A 23,208-nucleotide genomic window follows, 5' to 3' on the forward strand; every position below is an offset into this window, starting at 1 on the left:
AACTTACAGAGCTCTTTTAGAGGTTTTGATGACTGCCGATAGTCTAATGAGACACTCGTCTGATTTCTTGAATTTCTGAAGCTCAAACTCCTCCAGCTCCTCCTCTGATGTCAACAACACAAAGGCCAAAGCAGACCACTGGGCAGGTGAAAGATCAGCAGATGAGAGACTTCCTTTGCTAAGGTGGGTCTGAATCTCTTTCACCAGAGTTTGGTCGTTCAGTTCATTCAGACAGTAGAACAGATTGATGGATCTCTCTGGAGACAGATTAGCTTCAAATTTCTGTTTTATGTACTGAACTATTTCCTTTTTGCTCTGGTCATTGGCGTCTTCCTGTGTCAACAGACCCTGTAAGAGTCGCTGATTGGACTGGAGTGACAAACCAAGGAGGAAGCGAAGGAAAAGATCCAGGTGTCCATTATCATTCTCTAGTGCCTTGTCCACTGCAGTCTTGAGGAAATCAATCGTGTTTTTTTTGGATTGGAGTGACATTCCAAGAAGAAAGCGAAGGAAAAGGTCCAGATAACCACTGCCACTCTCAAGCACCTTGCCCATTGTAGTCTTCAGCAAATCAAACAAGGTTTTATTTTTGTTTTCCTGTTCTGTAGAGTCTTGATCAAACACATATTTCTTGTTGATATCTAGAAACAGATGTGCATAAAGGGCTGCAATAAACTCTTGAATGCTCAAGTGAACGAAGCAGTACATGGTACCCAGAACGATCCCCGTTTCCTCCTTAAAGATCTGGGTACACATGCCTGAGTACACCGATGCCTTATAGACGTCAATACCACAGGCTTCCAGATCTTTGTCATAGAAGATCACATTGTTTCTTTCCAGCTGATGAAATGCCAGTTTCCCCAGTGAAAAGAAGGCATCTTTATCCCAGGAAACATCTGGTGTATATTCTCCATCATACTTTCGTCTGCTCTGCTGGATCTGAAATCTGAGGAAGTGTGTGTACATTTGTGTCAGAGTCTTGGGAGTGTCTTCAGTATTTGATTCCTGCAGTGTTTTGGAGGCATCTCCATCCTGATTATTTTTTACATCATTATTTCTTTTCTCCTCTAAAATGTTCTGGAGAACAGTGGCTGAAATCCAGCAGAAGACTGGGATGTGGCACATGATAAAGAGACTCTTTGATTGTTTAACATGATCAATGATTTCTTTGGCCTGATTCTCATCCGTGAATCTTTTTCTGAAATACTCCTCCTTTTGTGCATCATTGAATCCGCGTATCTCTGTCAGCCGGTCGATACAGTCAGGAGGAATCTTACTGGCAGCTGCTGGTCTGGTGGTGATCCAGATGAGAGCAGAAGGAAGCAGATTTCCCTTGATGAGGTTTGTTAGGAGAACATCCAGAGAGACTGGTGATGATACATCAGACCATGTGTCATTACCATTGAAGTTTACAGGAAGTCGACATTCATCCAAACCATCAAGAATGAACAGGACGTTTTGGTTCCTTCTTGTAAGGTTCAGTCCTTTTGTCTCTGGGAAAAACTGAGTTATAAGGTCCATCAAACTTAGTTTTTCTTGCTCCTTTAAGTTCATCTCTCTAAATGGAAGTGGAAATATGAAGCGGATATCCTGATTTTCTTTTCCTTCGGCCCAATCCAGAACCAACTTCTGCACAGAGACTGATTTTCCGATGCCAGCAACTCCTTTTGTCAGTACAGTTCTGATCTGCTTGTCTTGTTCAGGTGCTTCAAATAAATTTTTGCACTCAACCTGTTTCTCCTGTGATTCATGATGCCTGGAAGTAACTTCAATCTGTCTTACCTCATGTTCAGCATTGACCTGTTCACTACAACCCTGAGTGATATAGAGATCTGTGTAGATGTTATTCAGAAGTGTGGCGTCACCTTGCTTTGCAATTCCTTCAAACACACACTGATACTTCTTCTTTAAGCTACATTTTAACTGATGAATGATGAACAGCTCATCTAAACAGAAACAAAAATACAGATATTTTTAATCTTATTTTCTCTCCTACATTTATAAATGACACTCTGACAGATGGTCATGAGTTTCTTACCTTCTAGAGTATCAGCAGCTTCATCTTGCTTCATCTCTCTCAGGAAGTAGAGCGTGAGATCAAGAGCTGCTTCTTTGATACTGGATCTATTCTCATTAAAATCCTTTACAAAGTTTTGCAAGTCCTCTTTTTGTAATATTTTCTTAAACTTTTCCAGTTCTTTCTTCAGAAATTTGATTATTTTGCTCTCAAGATCCTACAAAGACAGACAAAAAAAATCAATGACAGAAAAAAAAGCATCTATATTTGGTCAAAATTATTTATTCAGTAATTAAAAATATTCATAAAAAATAAAGCTGAGACAAACGTTAATTAGCTGTAAATATTAATAATAATAATAATAGGTTTTCATTCTTATTTTATGGCTTCTTAAAAAGAGAAATTAGAAATAAAACCTCCGTCACACTCTTATTTCAATAACATATTTGTTTATAATTATTAAATATTCTTGAAAATGTGTTTTATTACCTGGAAGATCTGCAGGAGACTGTCTGTAAAATGCTTGTGGTTCCTGTGAGACTGTAAATCTGGATCTAATGTTTCATACTGAAGCCTGATAGTAAATAAAATAAATCAAAATACTGTGTTTTTAGGACAAATATGACCAAAATATCTTGTAAACATTTTTAGAAAAGAGAAAAACAATACTTTGATAAATTTTTGAACTATAAGTTTTATAATAATTATTCACTGATACACATTCTGACACAGTCTGTGTGTAAACAGTAATAAGAAACACATCAAATACCGTTTGGTTTGTGTTGTTTCTTCACTGAAGTCTGGTACTTCACCCTTTGACCAGTCACTCTTCACAGACACAGAGCTGGACACATGTGATCCTGATCTTACACTAATGACACAAAGAGAGAAGACTTCACTACAGGAGGTTCATCTGTGTTTTATATCGACACACTTTCTCTCCAGTCCTTCACAGAAATATTTGCAGGAGACTATGACCTTTGTACCTTTGAAGATCTTACACAAACAGATACATTACACACTAAAGGAAAACATTAAAAGCATAATATGACCCCTTTAAATTAAGTGTGCAGTCATGTATTAATGTCTGAAAATAAGTGTAAACCAAAATGATGTGGAATAATTTAATTATCTACATACCCAGTGCTGAAGAGAGACTGTAAATTGGGTTAAGATTGTAAATGATGATGTTGATTTTCAGATATTTATCATCTACTGGCTACTTTTAAATATTTTTTGTTATTTTTTAATTAGGAAGTTATGAAGTTCTGCAAAGCGTATGTAAATATAAAGTAAAGTTTGTGAAGGTTTAGTTTTTTACAGCAAACATGAGAAACTCCAGCAGTGTTTAAAATGATGAAAGCAGACTCAGTCTTACCTCTGTTTCTGTGAGAGACTCATCTTTCCTCGCTCCTCTGACATACTGCAGCTAAACTGTCATTGAGCAGCACTAATGAGACAACAATCTGCTGTTCAGTATGACCTGGAGATGATGGATATTAATCAGATCAATCAATATGTTGAGTTAGCAGCAACAGCAACAAAAAACACTAGAAAATAAAGTGAGTAACAAACAAATGCACTGCCATGTAGAATAACTGAATGATCTTGATGAGAAATGGCTGGTTTAAAGATACTTTCGGTTTCGCATCACAGCAACAACAGCAAACAACAGAAGCGGAAATACAGAAACACCTCCAGAAACACATTCGCTTTCAATAACCCCTTTTTGAAAACTTACTTGCAGTCTTGTCCACTAAGAAGAGCATTTATAAGTATATGAAACGCTCATTGTTCTGTGCTTTAGGCCTGTAGCTTGATATCAATTAATTCTCATATCTCTCAGACGGATTGGATTAAATATACAAAAACAATGTCCGCGAGAGTTAAAATTAGTAGCGTCTGTGCTAAAGTTGTATCTATAAAAATGTTTTCTAGGACATGGCATGGATCAAATCCAACGAGCCACGCTTTCTCTTGCGATCTGTTTTACTTTCGTTTTTGTTTTCTTTGTGGGTTTTTCTGGAGGGTTTCGGGCGAGCTGAAGTTACTGCCACCTGCTGCACTGGAGCGAGGATATTACAGCTATCTGTGCGTTCACACCATCGCCGGCGAGAGCGTCAAAATTCGCCTGTAGACGCTGTAGAAAGACGCGTGGACGCGCTGACGTAGATCGTATGTTCGTCTTGTATTTAAAGGAGCCGCACAGGAAACAAGCAGCTTGATCTTGTGCAGACTGACCACAAGTAGGGTACAAGTTAACCCCATGAAATATTTTAAATGTGAAAGTGAGAAATTGTTCGATGGAAAGAACTTTATTGTACTTACATGTTTGCTAACGAAATAAACCAATTAAAAGCCATTTGTGTTCATGGTTAAACTTCAACATTATTTACTAGCCTTGATCTTTAATTTTTCTGCATTTGGTAATGCCATAAAATGTGGTTTAATTTGTTGTAATTTGGTGAAATATGCAGCTCTGATGTTGTGATAGTAATCACAGTGCAGTAAGAAATGTTCCTCTGTTTCCAGCTCTTTCTGCGAGCACAGTGAACACAGTCTCTGTTCTGGTGGCTGCCATCTATAGCCAGACAGTGATCACTCAGTCTGTACTTCGTTAGTGTCTTTCTTAATTTGTGATCTTTTACACAGTTCAGGTATTCTGCTGGTTTGTAGTCTCTTTTCAGGTGTAAATACAGCTCCATCTTCTTAATTCAGCTCTGCACTAGTTGTTTGGAGTCGCTCTGTTAACTTTTAAGATGTTTTTACAAATTTGGGTGTGCATAATTTCAATTTCTTCTTTTTCCCATTTAGAGAAATCTTGGGTTTGTAGAGGTCCCCATATCTCACTGCCATATAGCAGAGATGCTCACAAGTCTCTGAGCTAGAGTCCAAGTCAAGTCTCAAGTCTCTGAGCTAGAGTCCAAGTCAAGTCTCAAGTCTCTGAGCTAGAGTCCAAGTCAAGTCTCAAGTCTCTTTATTATATTAAGTCTCTGGTTATAATAAGTGTTGCATCACGTACAGCAACCCATCCAACACTGCATAGCTATATATAAGGAATTGAAAGCATGTAATATGTTATTATGACTCCTTTATCTATTAGCATACAGTATCAGCTTTGATTTTTATATATAATCAGTGTAAACAGGCTATTGCAACATGACAAAAACACCAAGAATGCTTTACTTTTAAGTTAATATTATCTGTATTTTGCCTTGTAGCATGAGAACACAGTACAGTACAGACCAAAAATTAAGAAAGACTTAATATGGTCAAACATCACATTGTAGCTAAATGCAAAACACTATTGCAACAAACCAAACGATGTGAAATATATGAAGAGTTCAGATGCAAAAGCCATCTGAAATTTTCTTCAGAATGATTATTTTTATCAAGCTTGTATATTTAAGTTCAATAATTTCACTTAAATGGCAATGAAAATGCAACTAATCATAGTTTATAAACTACTGTAAGTCAACACATCCCAAACTCTCAAACCAGTGTAATGTTACATGATCAACAATAATCCTGTAACCTGTTTGCAGACAACGCTAATTAACGTGATGGAAGCCAGCGGCACGTAAATGATTACGTTAATCGACCACCACAAGTTTGGCAATTAACCCTTGTATAGTGTTCGGATCTGTAGGACCCGTTTTCATTTTATATCAAGAGAAAAATTATACGATTAATTATTTTTTTAAACTCAGACTCATTGGCCTTGGCTCATTTTCTGTGAAGAATATATATCTGAACACATTTTCAATGACCACACTGGTCACACACTCTCTCACACGCAAGCGCACACACACACACACACACACACACACACTCACTTGGATATGTGGTTTACGGGACTCTCCATGGGCGTAATGGTTTTACTAATGTACCAACTGTATAATCTATCCTTAAATCAAAAGCTAACGATGAATGGCACAGCAGTCGACATGTTTGTTCGTTGTCCTCTAATGTATGGCGGCCGCGCCTAAAATAAAAAAAATAAAAAAAGTGTGGCCGCACCGCGCGCAGCAGATACGTAGTACGTCACGTGTTACACGGGCAGGTTATAGGTAACGGAGGGAGGGGAATAACAGCGAGCTCATCAGTTGTTTCCTAAAAATAAACATTGTTCACGAGTCCCGCAGCTCGAGTCCGAGTCGAGTCTGAAGTCTTTCGAGGACGAGTCTCAAGTCGAGTCTGAAGTCACTGTGTGTGCGACTTAAGTCGCACTCGAGTCCGAGTCTCAAACTCGAGTCCCCATCACTGCCATATAGTGCAATTGGTTCGATTATTGCTTTTAGGATTTTTAGCCAGGTTTGAATTGGAATTTCATACTTAATTGTATTTTTGATCATATAGAAGACTCTCGGTGCCTTTGCGTTCAGTTTATTCACAGCCAGATTGAAGTTTCCTGTTGAGCTGATTTTTAGTCCCAGATAGGTGTATTCATGGGTGTGTTGGAGGACTTGGTTTCCTGCTCTGAAAGTGTATTTATTTTCCTTACACCTGGGTCTCTTTTGAAAAATCATTATTTTTGTTTTTGTTAGATTCATTCTAAGAGCCCATGTTTGACTGAATGTCTCTATGATGTCGAGGAGCTGTTGTAGTCCCTCTTTTGTTTTTGACAGAATGACTAAATCATCTGCAAAGAGGAGACATTTGATTTCTGATTCAGTTAGGGTTGGGCCGGAGGCAGTCGAATTGTTTAATTCTTTGGCTAATTCATTTATATATATGTTAAACAGAGTGGGGCTCAATGGGCAACCGTGTCTAACTCCTCATCGTTGAGAGAGAAATTCTGTTCGGTTGTTCCCTATTTTTACAGCACATGTATTGTTTTTATACATGGTACTGATTAGATCGGAAGTTTTCCCTCCAATCCCATTTTCCAGTAGTTTTAGAAAGAGTCCTTCATGCCAGATTGAATCAAAAGCTTTCTCAAAGTCAATAAAGCAAGCAAAGGTTTTGGTTTTGTTTTGGTGTACGTGCTTATCAATGATAGTGTGGAGGGTATAAATGTGGTTAGATGCTCTGTGATTGGGCAGAAATCCAATTTGACTTTTCTCCAAGATTTTGTGGGTTTTGAGAAAGTTTTGTAATCGTATGTTAATAACCGAACAGAATATTTTCCCCATGTTGCTACTGACACATGCCTCTGTAATTGCTTGGCTCGAACTCGTCTCCTTGTTTAAAGATGGGTGTAATTAGGCCTTGATTCCAGGTGTCTGGAAAATATCCTACACTCAAAACAATGTTGAATAATTTGGTTATTGCAGTTTTGAATTTGTCATTTGTGTTTTTGATCATTTCATGTAATATTCCATCAATGCCACATGCCTTGTTGGGTTTCAGTGCATGTAGTCTGTCTGTTAGCTCATTTACTGTGATTGGGAAATTCAGGGGATTCTGATTGTCTTTCATTTTTTCTTTCAAGGTTTCTAATTTGGTTTTTATTTAATTTCGAGCAGGATTTGTTTCAATTGTTTTGTACAGATTTTCAAAGTGTGTCCTCCATATGTTTTCATTTTGAATGGCCAATTCTTCCTTTTGTGGTCTATAGAGAGTGTTCCAATTGTTCCAGAAGTTATTGGTATTTATTGATTCCTCCATTGCTTGAAATAATTGTTCTGTATGCTCTTCCTTTTTTGCTTTTAGAGTTTGTTTGTACACTTTAAGAGCTTCATGATATCGAAGGCGGAGTTCTTGGTTGTCAGGATCTCTGTGTTTTTTATTTGATAGATTTCGTTCTGTCCTTCTAATTCTTTTACACTCATCGTCAAACCACTTTTCATTGGTGTTTTTTGGTTTTCTTTTTGATGATTTTTTCAAATTGCACATGGATGCTGATTGGTGGAATATATCTGTAATGTCCTTTAGTGCCAGATTTATGCCTACTTTATTTTGTGGATATGTTTTAATTATAAATATGTCCAATAATAATTTGATAGTTTGACTTTCTAGTGCACTTTGATAGTTTTCTTTGCTGTTTTTTGTCCATTTGTAGGATTTATGTAGCCTTAGTAAATGAGAGGGCTGTCTGCATATTTGATTGTTTTGAGTTTGTTTTAGATGGAGTGTAATTTTACAGTGGTCTCACAGAGGTGTTTGAGGACTGACTGTGAATGCTCTGAGATGCACTTGATCAATGTCTGTGATGAAATAATCTACAGTACTGTTACCAAGAAAATAATTAAAGGTATAACCACCAAAAGCGTCTCCTCGTATGCGACTGTTCACTGTATACAGGCCCAGTGATTGACAGAGCTGTAGTAGGCTTTTCCCACTTCTGTTTGTGAAGTTGTCATCATTTTTTCTGAGGTGATATGAGGGCAGAGAGTGGCAGGTGTCTGTAATATATTTGTCTCCTTGTGTGTTGACAAAATCGGGTTCATTTCCAGTTCTGGCATTTAAGTCGCCACATCTTAAAACATTTCCTTTTGTCTTTGATCTCGTCTGGCAGGATAGAAAAGGTTTCTTCATTGTAATAGGGAGATTCAGCCGGGGGTACGTATGTGGCATACAAGAATATGTGACGGTCTGTGGACACAATATCCTTTTAAATTTTTAGCCAAATGTATGATTTTCCTAGATTTGATATCTATGAGTTCTGTTCTGTACCATATCAGCATTCCCCCTGAGTCTCTGCCCTGTGTCACCCCTCTCAGTTTGGTTGATGGTAAAATGATTTCTCTAAACCCAATTGGGCAGCCAGTGGACAAATCTCTTACATTCCATGTTTCTTGTAGTATTATGATGTCAGAATTCTGAATTTCTATTTTGAAATCTGAATGTTGGCTCTTAACACCAAAAATGGAGGACCTAAGTCCTTGAATATTCCAACAGGAGATTTTTAAGGAATATGAGCCCATTAATCACCTTTATTATTTCAAAAACAAGACAAACATCAGTATGATGAATTGACAGATCAAGTAGAATATTTTAAATATTATTATACATATCTGTACGACGGCGTTTTAGTGCCACCTTAAAAAATAAAAAAAATCTAAGATTACGAGATTAAAGTCGTAATATTTCGAGAATAAAGTCGAAACTACGAGAATAAAGTCGAAATGTTACGAGAATAAAGTCGTAATATTTCGAGAATAAAGTCGAAACTACGAGAATAAAGTCGAAATGTTACGAGAATAAAGTCGTAATATTTCGAGAATAAAGTCGAAACTACGAGAATAAAGTCGAAATGTTACGAGAATAAAGTCGTAATATTTCGAGATTAAAGTCGAAACTACGAGAATAAAGTCGAAATTATGAGAATAAACAGTGACCCCAAAGTAATTGCAGACTACTACATTTCCACTGTAACCCGCATTGTCCCGAGCGACTGCGCGCCGACCCAGGAACAGAAAATGGACACGTCAAAGACATGCAGGTTTTCCTGCGCAGAAACCACACGGACAGTTACGCAGGAGAGAAAAGTTTTATGGATGCAGCACGGCAAATCAACGCATAGAGGCATGGTGGGGCATACTGCGTAAACAAAGTGGACAACTTTGGATGGACATCTTTCAGACCCTCAAAGACGATGGGCATTTCTCTGGTGATTTCTTGGATAAAAATCTTATACAGTTCTGCTTCTTGAACCTTGTCCAGGTATGTAACAATTTATTAGGTATTTATTACGATTACCTCTAAAGGCTAATCATACAGTAATATCCACTTTGAACTGAAGTTCAAATACTATAAACAACTGGATTTAACTATTATGTGAAGTTCAAAGTGTTGTTTATGCAAGGATGTATTTTGTGCATATAAGTTGTGCAGTAAATAGTTATAGATAAAATGGTGAATCATTTTTAGTGTCAAAATTCATGAACAATAACTTTTTTGGGGGGGTTATATGTATGATGGTGATTCTGCAGCTCAGTCTACATCCAGTTTTAATAATGAATGTCTTTATTTGTCATGCAGAATGAGCTAGATGAAGTTGTGAGAACATGGAACACCCACCAAATAAGACCACGACCAGGCCAGGGATTGCCCGCAGTTCGCCCAGTTCTGATGTTCTCTTTGCCAGAAATTCATGGTGCAACAGAAGACAAACTTAAATCTGTTCTTCCTCAAGAAGTGGCTGCTTGCAAAGAGGAGTGCAACCCAAAGGGGCAGTACCCCGTGACAAGACTGTATTTGAGCTCTGTGTTCTTCTTATGGAAGAAAAAGGATTAATTGTTCCTGTGGACCCATACCATGCAGCTGAACTGTACACTCTGTTAAGAAATGAGATACTAGAGAATATCTAGAAAGAAAAACTTTACATGTTTGTATTTTAATGAAAGCATAATTAAATTTGAACTCAGGTCTATATTACATTAGAGACCGTATTAAAATAGTATGTGTATTACAGTGTTATGCTAATATATTTTATTATGGGTGGTGATGGCGCAGTGGATAAGACACATGCCTTTGGTGTAAGAGACCCGGGTTCGAATCCACTGTGAGACACCAATGTGTCCCTGAGCAAGACACTTAACCCCTAGTTGCTCCAGAGGCGTGCAACCTCTGACATATATAGCAATTGTAAGTCGCTTTGGATAAAAGCGTCAGCTAAATGAATAAATGTAAATGTATTATCTTGAGTTAAGTGTAATAAATATTTTTAATGAACAGTTGTGGTGTATTCTTATACAAACAAGAAATTACAGTACACCAAAAACTAACTATAATCAACGTAATACATGCAAAATATTTAATATATATTTAAAGCTCATTTTTGGACGAGTTGCTACATAGAAACGCAAAATGGGGAGTTTGACAGTGTTGTAAATCATTCCAACTGAGACATCCTTGGGGAGTGGATTTAGCTTGAAATCCCAAACTTCAAATTCAAAATCAGACTCTTCGCCTTTGGTGGAGTTTCCATTCTGAAAGAATAATGCCTTTCCTTCTTTTAGTATATCATCATATCTTGCCTCAGCATTTATCTGTAGTTTTCTGGTCCCCCCACCTTGCCTTGCTCGAACCTGTTTTATTACACCATTTTCATCATGAAGCCACCCAATTTCAATATTTCGTTTGCATGATTTTGCTTTGCAGCTTGCTTTTTTGTTTGATGTTTGTGGCTCCTCTTCATCCTCATTTGCCGCCTTTCTAATCTTCATTTTTTCTCTCAATTTGTCAAAAAGACCCAGCTTTCGCTTTGCAGATGGGGTCTGATGCCTGCAAAAATGTATCAGGGCAATCCTGTCTCCATATGAGGGAAGGTACTTGGCCAGGTCTGCATCTTCCATAAGCAGGATGACTTCTCTGTCAATCTGTGAAAGAAGAGGGACATGCACGTTAACTTTTGGAACAAGAAAATCAATCATACTGTTTCATAACAGCTAAAAGGACATGTTATTAAAAAGAAGAACCAAATGTAAAATCTGGTCACTCAGATTTGATACAACTGTCAGGACAAATCCGGTCCTGCAGGGCCAATGTTATGCAGTGTTTAGCTCCATCCCTAATCAAACACATCTGAAAAATCATCAGGATTGCTTGAAAATTTTAAGTGTGCTAGACTTGCAAAATTTACATTTACATTTATTCATTTAGCTGACGCTTTTATCCAAAGCGACTTACAATTGCTATATATGTCAGAGGTCGCACGCCTCTGGAGCAACTAGGGGTTAAGTGTCTTGCTCAGGGACACATTGGTGTCTCACAGTGGATGAGGTCATGCTGTGATGTATCAATCTTCTACTGGTCACACGGTTTCATATGAATTTGCAGGTTAGAGTTCACCAAACTTATGGTTTCCACTCTCTCGGATTTGCATATGAAATGTAAGTTAATGGAATGAAAAGTGTAGTGTGACTGTCCCTTAATTAGGTATGATGGAGGTAAACTCTGCAGGACAGTGCCCTCCAGGACTGATGCTGCCCATCCCTGCAGTAGGTGCATGTTTAAAGGGATATTAGGTTGTGACAGGGCAGAGAAGTTTAGTTAGAAGTTTAGAAGTACTGTTATTGTTTACATGACAGGAGGGACTTTCACACTGCTTTAGTTCCAGAACTAAAAGTACAGTACTAAAGTACTCGGACGATTTTGCGCAAACTATTTCACAGTACCATTAAAAGGTTTCTGTGGTGCAAAAGGCCCTAGGGACTGTCTTTTAACAGAAGGATAAAAGAAAATTGAAAAAAAATTGTATTCTTATTATTTGTTATGTGTTCATATTTTATTTTAGTTGAACCATATTTTATTAGTTAGTTGAACCATATTCAATGTGCCTAATAACTTAATCAAATTAACCAAAACACCATACCTTTTGCTGCTTCATTGCTGTAATTTCTTCCTCAGGGATGCCTCGATCTCTTAGGAAATTGAAACTATCACTATTTTCCTCCATTCTTGGGGCTGCAAAGTAGTGCACAGGAGTGTTAAATTTAAATTGGATAACTTTAATATAATTTATAAGACTAGTGGGAAGAAACAGTGATAATGCATCTTTGGACAAAATTAATCTTTATGCCTTCTGCATGTATTTACCCTTTTATTTTTTTAAACCTTCAACAAATCCTGAAAATGATATACAGTACAGTACTGTGCAAAGTGTTTGGAATGTTAGACTTTGCTAAAGGGGGGGATGGATCCTTAAAAAAACTTTAGCTTTAACATGTTTAATATGTCCAAATATTCATTAGGTGTAATATTCCAGGGACATTTTGTATGAAACAGCTGTCCGATAACAGGTCCACACAGAGATCTGATGTCAACTTCATTGAGCAAGTCTGGGATTACATTAAGAGACAGAGGACACTAAATCAAACAACTGTTGTAACATATGACACGCACATATGTTAACAGTTCTGCGCTGTGACGCATTATCAGAGGATAGGGAAAAAATCCATGTTTCGTGAACATAGAGCTCGCACAAACGTTCACAAATTCAGCTCCGCTAACTTGATTACTAAATTTCACTGCCAGTGTTTTCTCCTGGTTATGATATTTAGCTACTGTATATGGTCAGTTAAGATAGTTAAAAAAAACTCGATTGCTAGCATTAAAAATGCAATACTCTCGGTTTTAACTGCAACGTTATTGTATAGCCTATCTATTCAATTCCATCAAACTACATTAACAAATGTGTACTAAAGAGTTTTTAATTAAGCTTACCTTTTAAATGACCGCTGATGTTTGCAAGGCCTTCCGTAGAACTAAGAACTAACTGGCTCAGATGACGTGCTTAAACATAACAAACTACAACATTCACGAAAAAAAAAAAAAAAAAAAAAAAAAAATGACGACTTTATTCTCATAGTGTTTCGTCTTTATTCTCGTAACATTTCGACTTTATTCTCGTAGTTTCGACTTTATTCTCGAAATATTACGACTTTATTCTCGTAACATTTCGACTTTATTCTCGTAGTTTCGACTTTATTCTCGTAGTGTTTTGACTTTATTCTCGTAATATTTCGACTTTATTCTCGTAGTTTCGACTTTATTCTCGAAATATTACGACTTTAATCTCGTAATCTTAGATTTTTTTTATTTTTTAAGGTGGCACTAAAACGCCGTCGTATATCTGAGAATATATCCATATATAGATTTTTTTTACTTTTTAAAAAAAAATACATTAAATAATATGAGATCTCTGAGAGGTTATTTTGTATAGATACATATGTACACCCATACATTTCTTTTTTCCACTAAGTCACTACTAACCCATTAGGTGAGAGCACAGCAGAGTCAGCATGTGCTGGATGTTTCTGAGGTCTCTGGATTGAGAAGGACTCGGTTGGCTGTGGACTGTGCTGGTGCTGGGGTTTATCAGTGATCTGCTGGCTGCTTCGGCGTAGCTCTGGATGCCTGGGTGCTGCTCCTGCTGATGTTCATGTGAATGATGGGGTGAAGGAGCTGCAGGTCTGGTGATGCGGTGTGTTCCAGGGTGACGCATAGAGCCTGCCGTGGGGTTCCTCCGGTGGAGGGGGCGGTGATTTGAAGGGTGTCTCTTAGGGCTGGGCGACATGGCCTAAGAAAAAAATCCCTGATTTTTTAACAAAAAATCTGATTTACGATTTAAATCGATTTCCCCCCCCCACTTAAAATCAATTTGCCGATGACAAAGAAGTTGTTCAAAACAAGTTTTAACTTCATTTTGTTTTGATTTTCCCTTCTGGGATTTAATCTGGATTTCCCCCTTGGGGTTAAAGTGCAATCAGAAACAACAAGCCAAAAAGACAAGATGGCAGGCCCTGCCATAGTAAAAAGTGAATATGTAACTTAACATAATGTAACATACCATAAAAATTATGGTATAAATTATGTGACCCTTTTTGATAAGTTTTCTTTATACACAAGTTTTAACATCTTGATGGGAGGTAGTTCTGATAAAGTGCAAACAAAACATTCAACAGCATTAAAATAATCTGCCGTTCTCCCCCGCCGCGCTGCTCCGGAGGCCTCCTTCCTCCGCGAAGCCGGGGCTTGCGGTTCGGATGCGGAGCTCGAGGCTATGGAGAGTGAGCAGTTTTCACTTTCTCTCCCTCCATCGCCTGGGCGTTACTGCGCGATTTCTCCGGTCCAGTTTTCTCGCGGCTGTCTTGCACCCAGCCCGGAGGCACGGGAAGCCGTTTCCTTCGGGTTGGAGGATATTTTATATACTGCGGCCTCCGACTCTGAGGACTTCGGAGCCGCGTCACTCGACGTTCTCCCGCCTAGCGGCCAGGAGGCGCGGCCTTCTCCGGCCTATACTGAACTCATGGACGTTTTGGCGCACGCCACTGAGAAGTTGAGCTTAGATTGGCTGGACGAGCCTTGCGAGTCCCAGTCATCTAAGCTCGACGAGCGTTTCCTCAGTGGCTCTGGTTCGCGCCCGGCGAGGAGAAAGTTGCCTTTCTTCCCTGACCTGCATCACAAGATTTCCGGGTCTTGGAAGCAGCCTTTCTCCTCCCGCCTCACTAATGCGGCGGCCGCTGACTTCACCAACCTCGTTGGTTCTGTGGAGCAGGGGTACGCCGTAGTCCCGGCGATCGAGGACACGCTCACTGCACACCTTTCGCCGACTTCTGCCCCCTCGTGGAAGTTCCGCCCTCTCCTTCCGTCCAAGCCGTGTAGAACCACCTCTGCTTTGATCGGTAAGTCCTACATGGCAGCGGGACAGGCAGGTGCGGCTCTCCACACTTTGGCCATCCTTCAGGCCTACCAAGCGGAGGTACTGAAGGAGATGGATGAAGGGGATGGTGTGACCCCCGAGGCTGTTAAGGAGCTTCGCAGGGCTACCGACTTGGCCCTTCGTGCTACTAAGCATACAGCGCGGCCGTTAGGGCGCAGTATGGCAGGATGCGTTTAAGCAGTTCATGCCACGTCGTGCACGCGAACCGGCCTCTGCCTCATCCTCTAGGGAGCGCCCGGCCCCCAGAAGGGAGCCAGTCGGTAGAGTGAGCGATCGCGATCCGGTGCATCCCCCACTGTACACGGTCTGGGGAGCCCGTGGTCGTTCCGCTACTCGCCAGCGCCCCCACAAGCGGGTAGATTTAAAACGCCCGAACAAGCCCCCCGTGGCAGCTTCTTCGGGTCGCTCCTGATATGAGTATCAGGAAGAGGAGAGCTTCCCCCGCCTCATTGGATCGCGACGGACCGTTAAAACGTTTCTGTCCGTCTCTGAGATGCTCTCCTCCGCCAATTGCGCCATCCTCGCCGGTAGTGACGTCTCGAGGAGCGCAGGCCACTTCCCCTCTTCGGCGACCATTGAAGGTAAGAGACACTTCAGGTTTTCTCCCCTCAGAGTTTCTGCAGGCTGCAGACATTGTACACGCGGTAAGGGACGCCCACGTTTTCCCCCCGCACCAGTATCTCCTGCCCTTGCCTTTATGGCCTCATTAGGTCATGCCTCCGTGCACGAGGATGCTGTGAGCTCTCCTCTGCTTCGGCCAGATACATGTCCCTCCCTTCAGGGGGACGTTCAAAGCAGGGACCCCGTGTTGGTATCCCCCTTGATATGTTCCACTCCGCTACCTCTGTCGGCCTTCCTCCATGCCTGGAGGGACCTGCCGGGAGTGTCGCCCTGGATTCTTCGTACGATCCAGTTCGGTTACACACTCCAATTTGCACGCAACCCCCCCCCCCCCCCCCCCGTTTCAACGGGGTTCTTCTTACTGCTGTGAACAGCGCCAACGAGGCTTCTGTCCTACAACAGGAAGTCTCCTCGCTTCTGCTCAAAGGGGCAATAGAGGAGGTCCCCTCTTCGGACCTAAACCACGGCTTCTTCAGCCGTTACTTTCTAGTCCCAAAGAAGGATGGGGGTTTGCGTCCTATACTAGATCTGCGCAGGCTGAATTACTCTCTCTACAGAGGGAAATTCAGGATGCTGACGCTCAAGAGCATTCTTTCCCAAGTCCAAGGGGGGGACTGGTTCGTCACTGTCGACTTCACCAAGTGTATGGATGCGGCTCTAGCCCCGCGGAGGCTCCAGGGCATCCGCATCCTCAACTACCTGGACGACTGGCTCGTTCTAGCCTGTTCCAGGGAGCAGGTTATTCGTCACAGGGACTCTCTCCTTCTCCACCTTCGCGCGCTTGGCCTCCGGCTGAATGGCCAGAAGAGTGTGCTCACTCCAGCCCAGCAGACCACATTTTTGGGGGTCTGTCTGGACTCAACCTCGATGCAGGTCCGTCTGGCCCCTACTCGGGTGGAAAGCATCCAGTCGTGCTCGGCCCGCTTCAGGCTAGGCCGTCGCGTGTCAGTGGGCCTGTGTCGCAGGCTCCTGGGCCTCATGGTAGTGGCTTCCCCGGTTCTTCCCTTGGGGCTGCTCCATCTGAGACCATTCCTCTGGTGGATGAAGTCCCTTGGTATTCACCCCTCTTGGCCGTCCCTCCGCCTACTAAGAGTGTCTTCGCTCCCTCTTAGTGTGGCGGGACCTCAATTTTCTCCAGACAGGAGTTAATATGGGGTTAGTCTTCCATCGCCAAATGATAACGACGGATGATTCCCTCTCAGGGTGGGGGGCGGTCTTCGAGGGAAGGCCGGCTTGCGGTGTTTGGTCAGGAAAGTACCTGGCCTGGCACATAAACGGTCTGGAATTGAGAGCGGTTCACCTAGCTCTCACTCACTTTCTTCCATTCCTGGCGCACTCTCACGTCATCATCAGGACGGACAACATGGCGGTGGTGTCTCACATCAATCGCCAGGGGGGCTCCCGATCGCGCACCCTGAACAGGCATGCGTGTCGGCTGCTTCTTTGGGCACAGGGCAGATTCTTGTCCCTGAGAGCGGTCCATGTCCCAGGGGTCCTGAACCTAGCGGTGGACTTTCTGTCGAGACAGAAACTCAGGTCGGGGGAATGGATGCTGAACCACCGGACGGTGGATCAGATTTGGGAACGTTTCGGCGCAGCAGAGGTGGACCTCTTTGCGTCTCAGGAGTCGACCCAATGCCCCCTTTGGTTCTCCCTCTCTCACCCTACCTCTCTGGGGATAGATGCGCTAGTGCACCCCTGGCCAGACATGAGTCTGTATGCTTTCCCTCCGGTCAAGCTCATCCCGGCAGTATTGTGCAGGGTGAGGACATACGGAGTCCGTCTTCTCCTAGTAGCCTCGTTCTGGCCTTCCCAGACATGGTTCTCGGAGTTGGTCTCCCTTCTGGAGGGCGATCTGTGGGAGATTCCAGTCAGGAAAGACCTGCTGTGTCAGCTTCAGGGCAGAATTTGGCACCCACATCCAGAGATCTGGAAGTTGTGGGTATGGCCGATCATAGGTCGCCCTTAGCTTTTGATCTCTCAGATGGAGTCCGTGAGACCATTAATAGTGCCAGGGCCCTTTCCACTAGGAAGCTCTACTCCTCCAAATGGAGGGTTTTTGAATCCTGGTGCTTGGCTCATGCTGTAGACCCACTTAACTGCCCGGTTGGTTCAGTGCTGGAGTTCCTACAGGATAAGTTTTCGGCTGGAGCGGCCGCTACCACCTTGAGGCTCTACGTTGCGGCTATCGCTGCTCGAAGGGACTCAGACGATGTCCCGCTGGGTAGACATCGTTTAGTATCCTCCTTTATGCGTGGGGTTAAGCGCTTGAGACCGGTTCGTCCTCCTAGTTTCCCTTCTTGGGACCTTTCTGTTTTCCTGAAGGGGTTAATAGAGTCTCCTTTTGAACGTCTAGAGTCAGCTCCCGTGAGGATTCTGACATTAAAAGTTACTCTTTTGTTGGCGTTGGACTCGTTTAAGCGTGTGGGAGATCTGCAGGCTCTGTCTGTCAGCGAGTCCTGCACTGAGTTTGCTCCTGGTCTGGTCAAGGCATTTCTGAGACCTAGGCCTGGTTATGTCCCCAAAGTTCTCTCTACGTCTTTTCGTTCACAGGTGGTAGTGCTGCAGGCTTTCTCTCCCTCCTCTTCGAGTGAGGGCGATGATCTTCATCTGCTCTGCCCTGTTAGAGCCCTGAAGATGTATGTGGACCTTTCCAGCCAGTGGCGTAAGTCCCTACAACTGTTGGTGTGTTTTGGTGCAGGCCGCAAAGGGCTAGCCGCGTCTAAACACACAATATCCCACTGGGTTAGGGATGCTATTTCGTTGGCCTATGAGGTGCACAGTCTGCCTTCACCTCTGGACATCAGAGCTCATTCCACCAGAGGGGTGGCCTCCTCCCAAGCTTTGTTTAGAGGGGTTCCCCTGGAGGACATTTGTATGGCGGCAGGTTGGTCCTCTCCGCATACTTTTGTGAGGTTCTACAACCTTGATGCGAATACAGCTCCTGGTTCCCAGGTTCTTTCTGTTTGAGCCAGCTATGTTTTTGGTGTTCTGGTCTGTAATGGGCCAGGTCTGGCAGCGCGTTAGCTTGGCGTGTGTGGTATATCGTTCCCATTGCGTAAGCTACGCAGCGTTGAGTGAACCTATGAAACAGAACGTCTCGGGTTACTTACGTAACCCATGTTCTCTGAGTAGGGAACGAGACGCTGCGTCCGCTGCCAAGCTCCTCTTGCTGTCGACCTGCTTCTTCGACAGGAAAATCTGAGGGGTAAGATGGCACGATCGTGGGTCTATGTCAATCACGTATGACGTAGGGGCGGCATCTCGCGCCATCAGCCAATAAATTGGCGTGATTCTATAAGGGCTTCAGACAATCGTCACACCTGGGGGTGGTCCTATACAGGGCTCCAGACTGTTTTAAACTAAATTGGCGCCAGGTGTCTTGAAGTCTGTCTGATGCAAGATTTATATGCACGTTTTGATTGGACGGGAATCACTGGTCTTATTATTCTGCTTAGCCAATCACCGTCGACAGTAAAAAAATAAACAAAGTAGCGACGGCAGGTTGGGGGGAAATAGCGCAGTAAAAGTACCGATACAGCTCTAAAAATGTACTCAAGTAAAAGTAAAAGTACACTTTTTTTAAACTACTTGAAAAAGTACAATTCCTGAGAAAAACTACTCAATTACAGTAACGAGAGTATTTGTAATTCGTTACTTTACAACACTGATAATAATCGCATGTCCCATTGATAAATGCTGTGCAGAAAGTTCTGTTCATTTGGATAAAAGTGAAGTGTAAATACAAATCAATATTGGGCTGAATAGTATAATAATGTGTCCGTGGTATACAGTGCATACATTACATTTTATGGTCTGTATGGTACAGTATAAAAACCCTATTCTATAGAAATTTCTCATAAAACATTAAAAATCCAACAACCCAATGTGTAAAACTTATGTTCATTATCTGTGATTACAAAATTGCAATACTCATAGCAGCAATGTGTCTGGAATAACGGTTTAACTGTGCAATGAACAGCACATCATAAAAGCTTTTGAACAAGTTGTGATTGCTTTTGTACATTCATGCAATTGCTTATGTACATCTGTCTGTGGTTTCCTGCATCATCAGTTGCTAATGTCTTGTTGCTCAAAATTTGTGTTTAGAAAACTTGTTGCAATTTCTGTGCAAATAATCCTACCCCTCAAAAGATATATTCATTAGTTCATCGTTTAAGTATTTAAATGAAAAATGGTTGATATAGTTGTCATAAACTGTAAAGTATTTCTATTTGACTTTTTGTAAATTTGCCATGAATTCTGCAGGTGAATCTTGACTTTCAGTAATGAAAATAATGTAAATCAACCAATGATAAACCAATTCTCTGAAATTGCTCAAAGGTGCATTTCATGAACCTTTAATTGAAAAGCATAAAGACAGAGGACAACACAAGAGTTACACATTCTGACAATGGATGAACATCCAGGAAACGATCAGGATCAATGGCTGAGAGGAAGAAGGGGAGTTAGGATGCATGGTGGAAGGGTACAGAGGCAAAACAGATGCATATCAGATTAAATAAGGGCCACTATTGTGGACCATGTTGTCAATAGCCTTACAATGGCTGAGGGGGGTTGAAGGGTGCAGCCAAGTATTGGGAGATCAACCGTATCCTCAATTCAAACATTTAGAAACAGTCTCTTTAAATCAATATCCGACATACAGTACTGTGTAAATTTGTACATTTGAAATGGATATATGGCATACATAAGACACGCAGCCTTCTGGATTTCTATACAGCTACTTAAATCCAAAGTATTGCCATAGTTTACATCAAGTAATTCTAGAGTGCACTGCTATACTGACATGACTCAACATGACTAAACATTTTGACATCTTGTTTGTGGAGAATGACACATATGTCAATATGTTTATTGACATAAATACTTACTTTTGAGAGATGAACTAAAGATTTTAAGTAAGTTACAGGCTTTTGTAGGTAATCCATTGTGTGGTGCTGTTTGTACAAATTGTTTTGAGAAATGCACATACTTCTTTGCAAATATTGAGGTTGATTTGAGAAATGCACCAAAGCGACTGACAAAAACTGTAAGACAGCTAATTTTACAGTAGACTAATATTCAGAATGTGATCAATGTCTTTTGCATAACGCCTACAACTGCACACGGCCCTGTGAACTTATATTAGAGCAGACCACATTTTTTAAACTGTTCTTTAAGCTATATTTTAGAACAAATGTTTGCATTCAAGGTTTATATATGTATAATAGCAAAAACAATAAATAAATAAATACATAAATAAATACACAAAATAATACATACATAGATAAATAAATAAATGTGCAAATAAATACATAAATATATAAATCCACATATTACTGTATAAATAAATATATAAATAATTAAATGTGCGAGAAAAAAAATAATTAAATAAATTAAATGAATGTTGGGGGGAATAAAAAAAATTCTAAAGGAAATGCTAAACTGAAAGTTTATTTTTTTTATCCCCCCCTCCCATCAAATGTTTATTCATTTTTGAATGTAGTTCCGTATTTATTTTTCCTCAGCTCAACATGCTAACGAGAGGGTGTCAACAGCCATTGAAGGTATACGTAAGTGCAACAGTTGGGCGGGAGTTTGTAGATCCATCATGGCGGAAAGAAGGTCGATTGCCCAGTTGCTCCGCGAGGCAGAGAGACGTTTAGAAAATTGTAAGAGCGATTTTTTTGTGTAAATTGAGTTGTGTATGTCATAGAGTTATTTTGTGAATTTAACTATTGTAATATCTCGTGTTTGTATAGCAGATACAGCACACACTTCGGCTCCAACTTCAAATTCTGAAACTAGGCCAACGACAGAAGGTAACATTATACACCAGGAAATGATTTTGTTTAGGTTTAATTGATGTTTTATTTGACAACTGTAACTCAGATTTGTTTAAAATGGTCGAATACTGTTGATATGTATGGTGCGTTCCAATGCCCTAAAAAGTATGTATCCTTTTTGTGTAGAAAATGTACATATTTTTGGTTTTAGCAGAAGATTAGAAATTGTTTAGAACGTACATAATACCACGTATTAATTGCGTCTTGAACGAATCCAACCCGCTTGAAAGCAAGCCTGCAAGGTGTAACACCGAGTTGAAATGTTAAACAGCCCGGATGGGAAAACTGTGTGGTGCTAATAATTCACGGGAGATGAGAAGATGGCGTGTTTTCCCCGAGTTTAATAAAGCACCTCAAGCACCAACACACTCGTCCGCATACATGAGGAATGAGTGAGGAAAAATGTACATAAGCATCCAACTCAGGTCACAAACAGAAATGAATAAAATGAAATAAAGATAGACAGGAAATAAAGATGTCGGTAGAGCAGGATAATCTCTTCACCTTTTCATATAGTACAGACAGACGCTATGCACATGCCCAGTTGTCAATCTGCCACAAAAACTACCGTAAATGCTCTAGTGGCCGTTACAGAGTCCCCCCTGGAACAAATTGGCTGCCCTCAGCCAACAGCACTGTGAAAATACAGGACATAAACAACTCCATACATGAATAGTTGTAAATACTCCACTCAAAAAGAAAAACAATGGTACATGATGAGAAATACCAACATACATGACAGTTTTTAAACTCACCAAACCACTTTGTCCTTAAATACATCAAGAAAATGTGACAAGCAAACAGAAAAGAAAATACTAGGCATTTCAAAAACCCATGGCAAAACACATTTTACAGGGTAGGTTTTACTTTTATAAGAACAAAACACAACAGTGTTGGTAAACCTAAAAACAGTCTACAAAAACCAATAACAGTACGGTATATTGTTATAATATTATGGTGACTAAGATAAATATGCACACCCCACACTCCATTAACAGATTCATTTTAAATCCAACCTGTCTGTGTGGAATGGATTGGTCCACTTATTGGTCGCCCAAGCTGAGGTAATCCTGGGTGCAAATCTAGGTCGCAGGTTATACCCTTGATCAACGCAATCAACCGGACTCTCCGTCAAATCAGAGAGAATGGCAGGATCACCACACTCACTTGCACCCTCATCAGTGACATCACCAAATAAATCAGACAAAGAAACTCTTGCGTCAGATTCCAAGAGATCACTGACATTACCAATTGGACAGTCACTGGACGACTCACCAGGACTTGTATGACAGGAGCTTTCGCCACCCAACAAAGTATCATCCACCGCAAATTCCGGAGGTGGATTCACAGGCACCCTCTTAGATACATTCCCAGAATCCCATGTACGAAAAGGCTCCATGTTCACCACGTGAAACATCCTTTCCCGTAGTCACATCAGCAAGTCTATAATTCACATCAGACAACTTCCGAGTAACACTGTAAGGACCTGTGTATAGAGGCGCGAGCTTGGCAGCAAAGTTCGTAGATGAGTCAGACCTCGGATGAGTTTTGACCCGCACCAGATCATTTACGGAAAAAGAAACTTGCCTACGTCTCTTGTCATAATAGTG

The 23,208-nt window shown here is 41.1% G+C and overlaps 1 protein-coding gene and 2 long non-coding RNA genes across 4 annotated transcripts in view; all 3 read right to left on the reverse strand.

Moving 5' to 3' along the window:
- Positions 1–4,031, reverse strand: part of LOC306866579 (NACHT, LRR and PYD domains-containing protein 12-like) — a 41,851-nt gene extending 37,820 nt beyond the window's left edge. For both annotated transcript variants that reach the window (XM_079411839.1, XM_079411838.1), the window contains exons 1-6: positions 3,759–4,031; positions 3,396–3,500; positions 2,787–2,888; positions 2,507–2,591; positions 2,039–2,234; positions 8–1,946 (exon numbers count right to left, since the gene is read on the reverse strand). In XM_079411839.1, the coding sequence (XP_079267965.1) occupies positions 8–1,946; positions 2,039–2,234; positions 2,507–2,591; positions 2,787–2,888; positions 3,396–3,439 (2,366 nt within the window). In that variant the 5' untranslated portion in view covers positions 3,440–3,500; positions 3,759–4,031. The remainder of the gene's footprint in view (positions 1–7; positions 1,947–2,038; positions 2,235–2,506; positions 2,592–2,786; positions 2,889–3,395; positions 3,501–3,758) is intronic.
- The window catches only part of LOC306867355, a 1,261,287-nt gene that overhangs the window by 1,092,211 nt on the left and 145,868 nt on the right, over positions 1–23,208 (reverse strand). The window lies entirely within an intron of this gene.
- On the reverse strand, positions 10,608–13,524 carry LOC306867337. The gene is made up of 3 exons (XR_013784005.1): positions 13,130–13,524; positions 12,279–12,370; positions 10,608–11,283 (listed from the first exon to the last, which is right to left on the reverse strand). It is a non-coding gene; the product is annotated as an uncharacterized lncRNA (long non-coding RNA).

The sequence above is a fragment of the Barbus barbus genome (genome assembly GCF_936440315.1).
Source record: "Barbus barbus genome assembly, chromosome: 4".
Taxonomy (NCBI): Eukaryota; Metazoa; Chordata; class Actinopteri; order Cypriniformes; family Cyprinidae; genus Barbus; species Barbus barbus.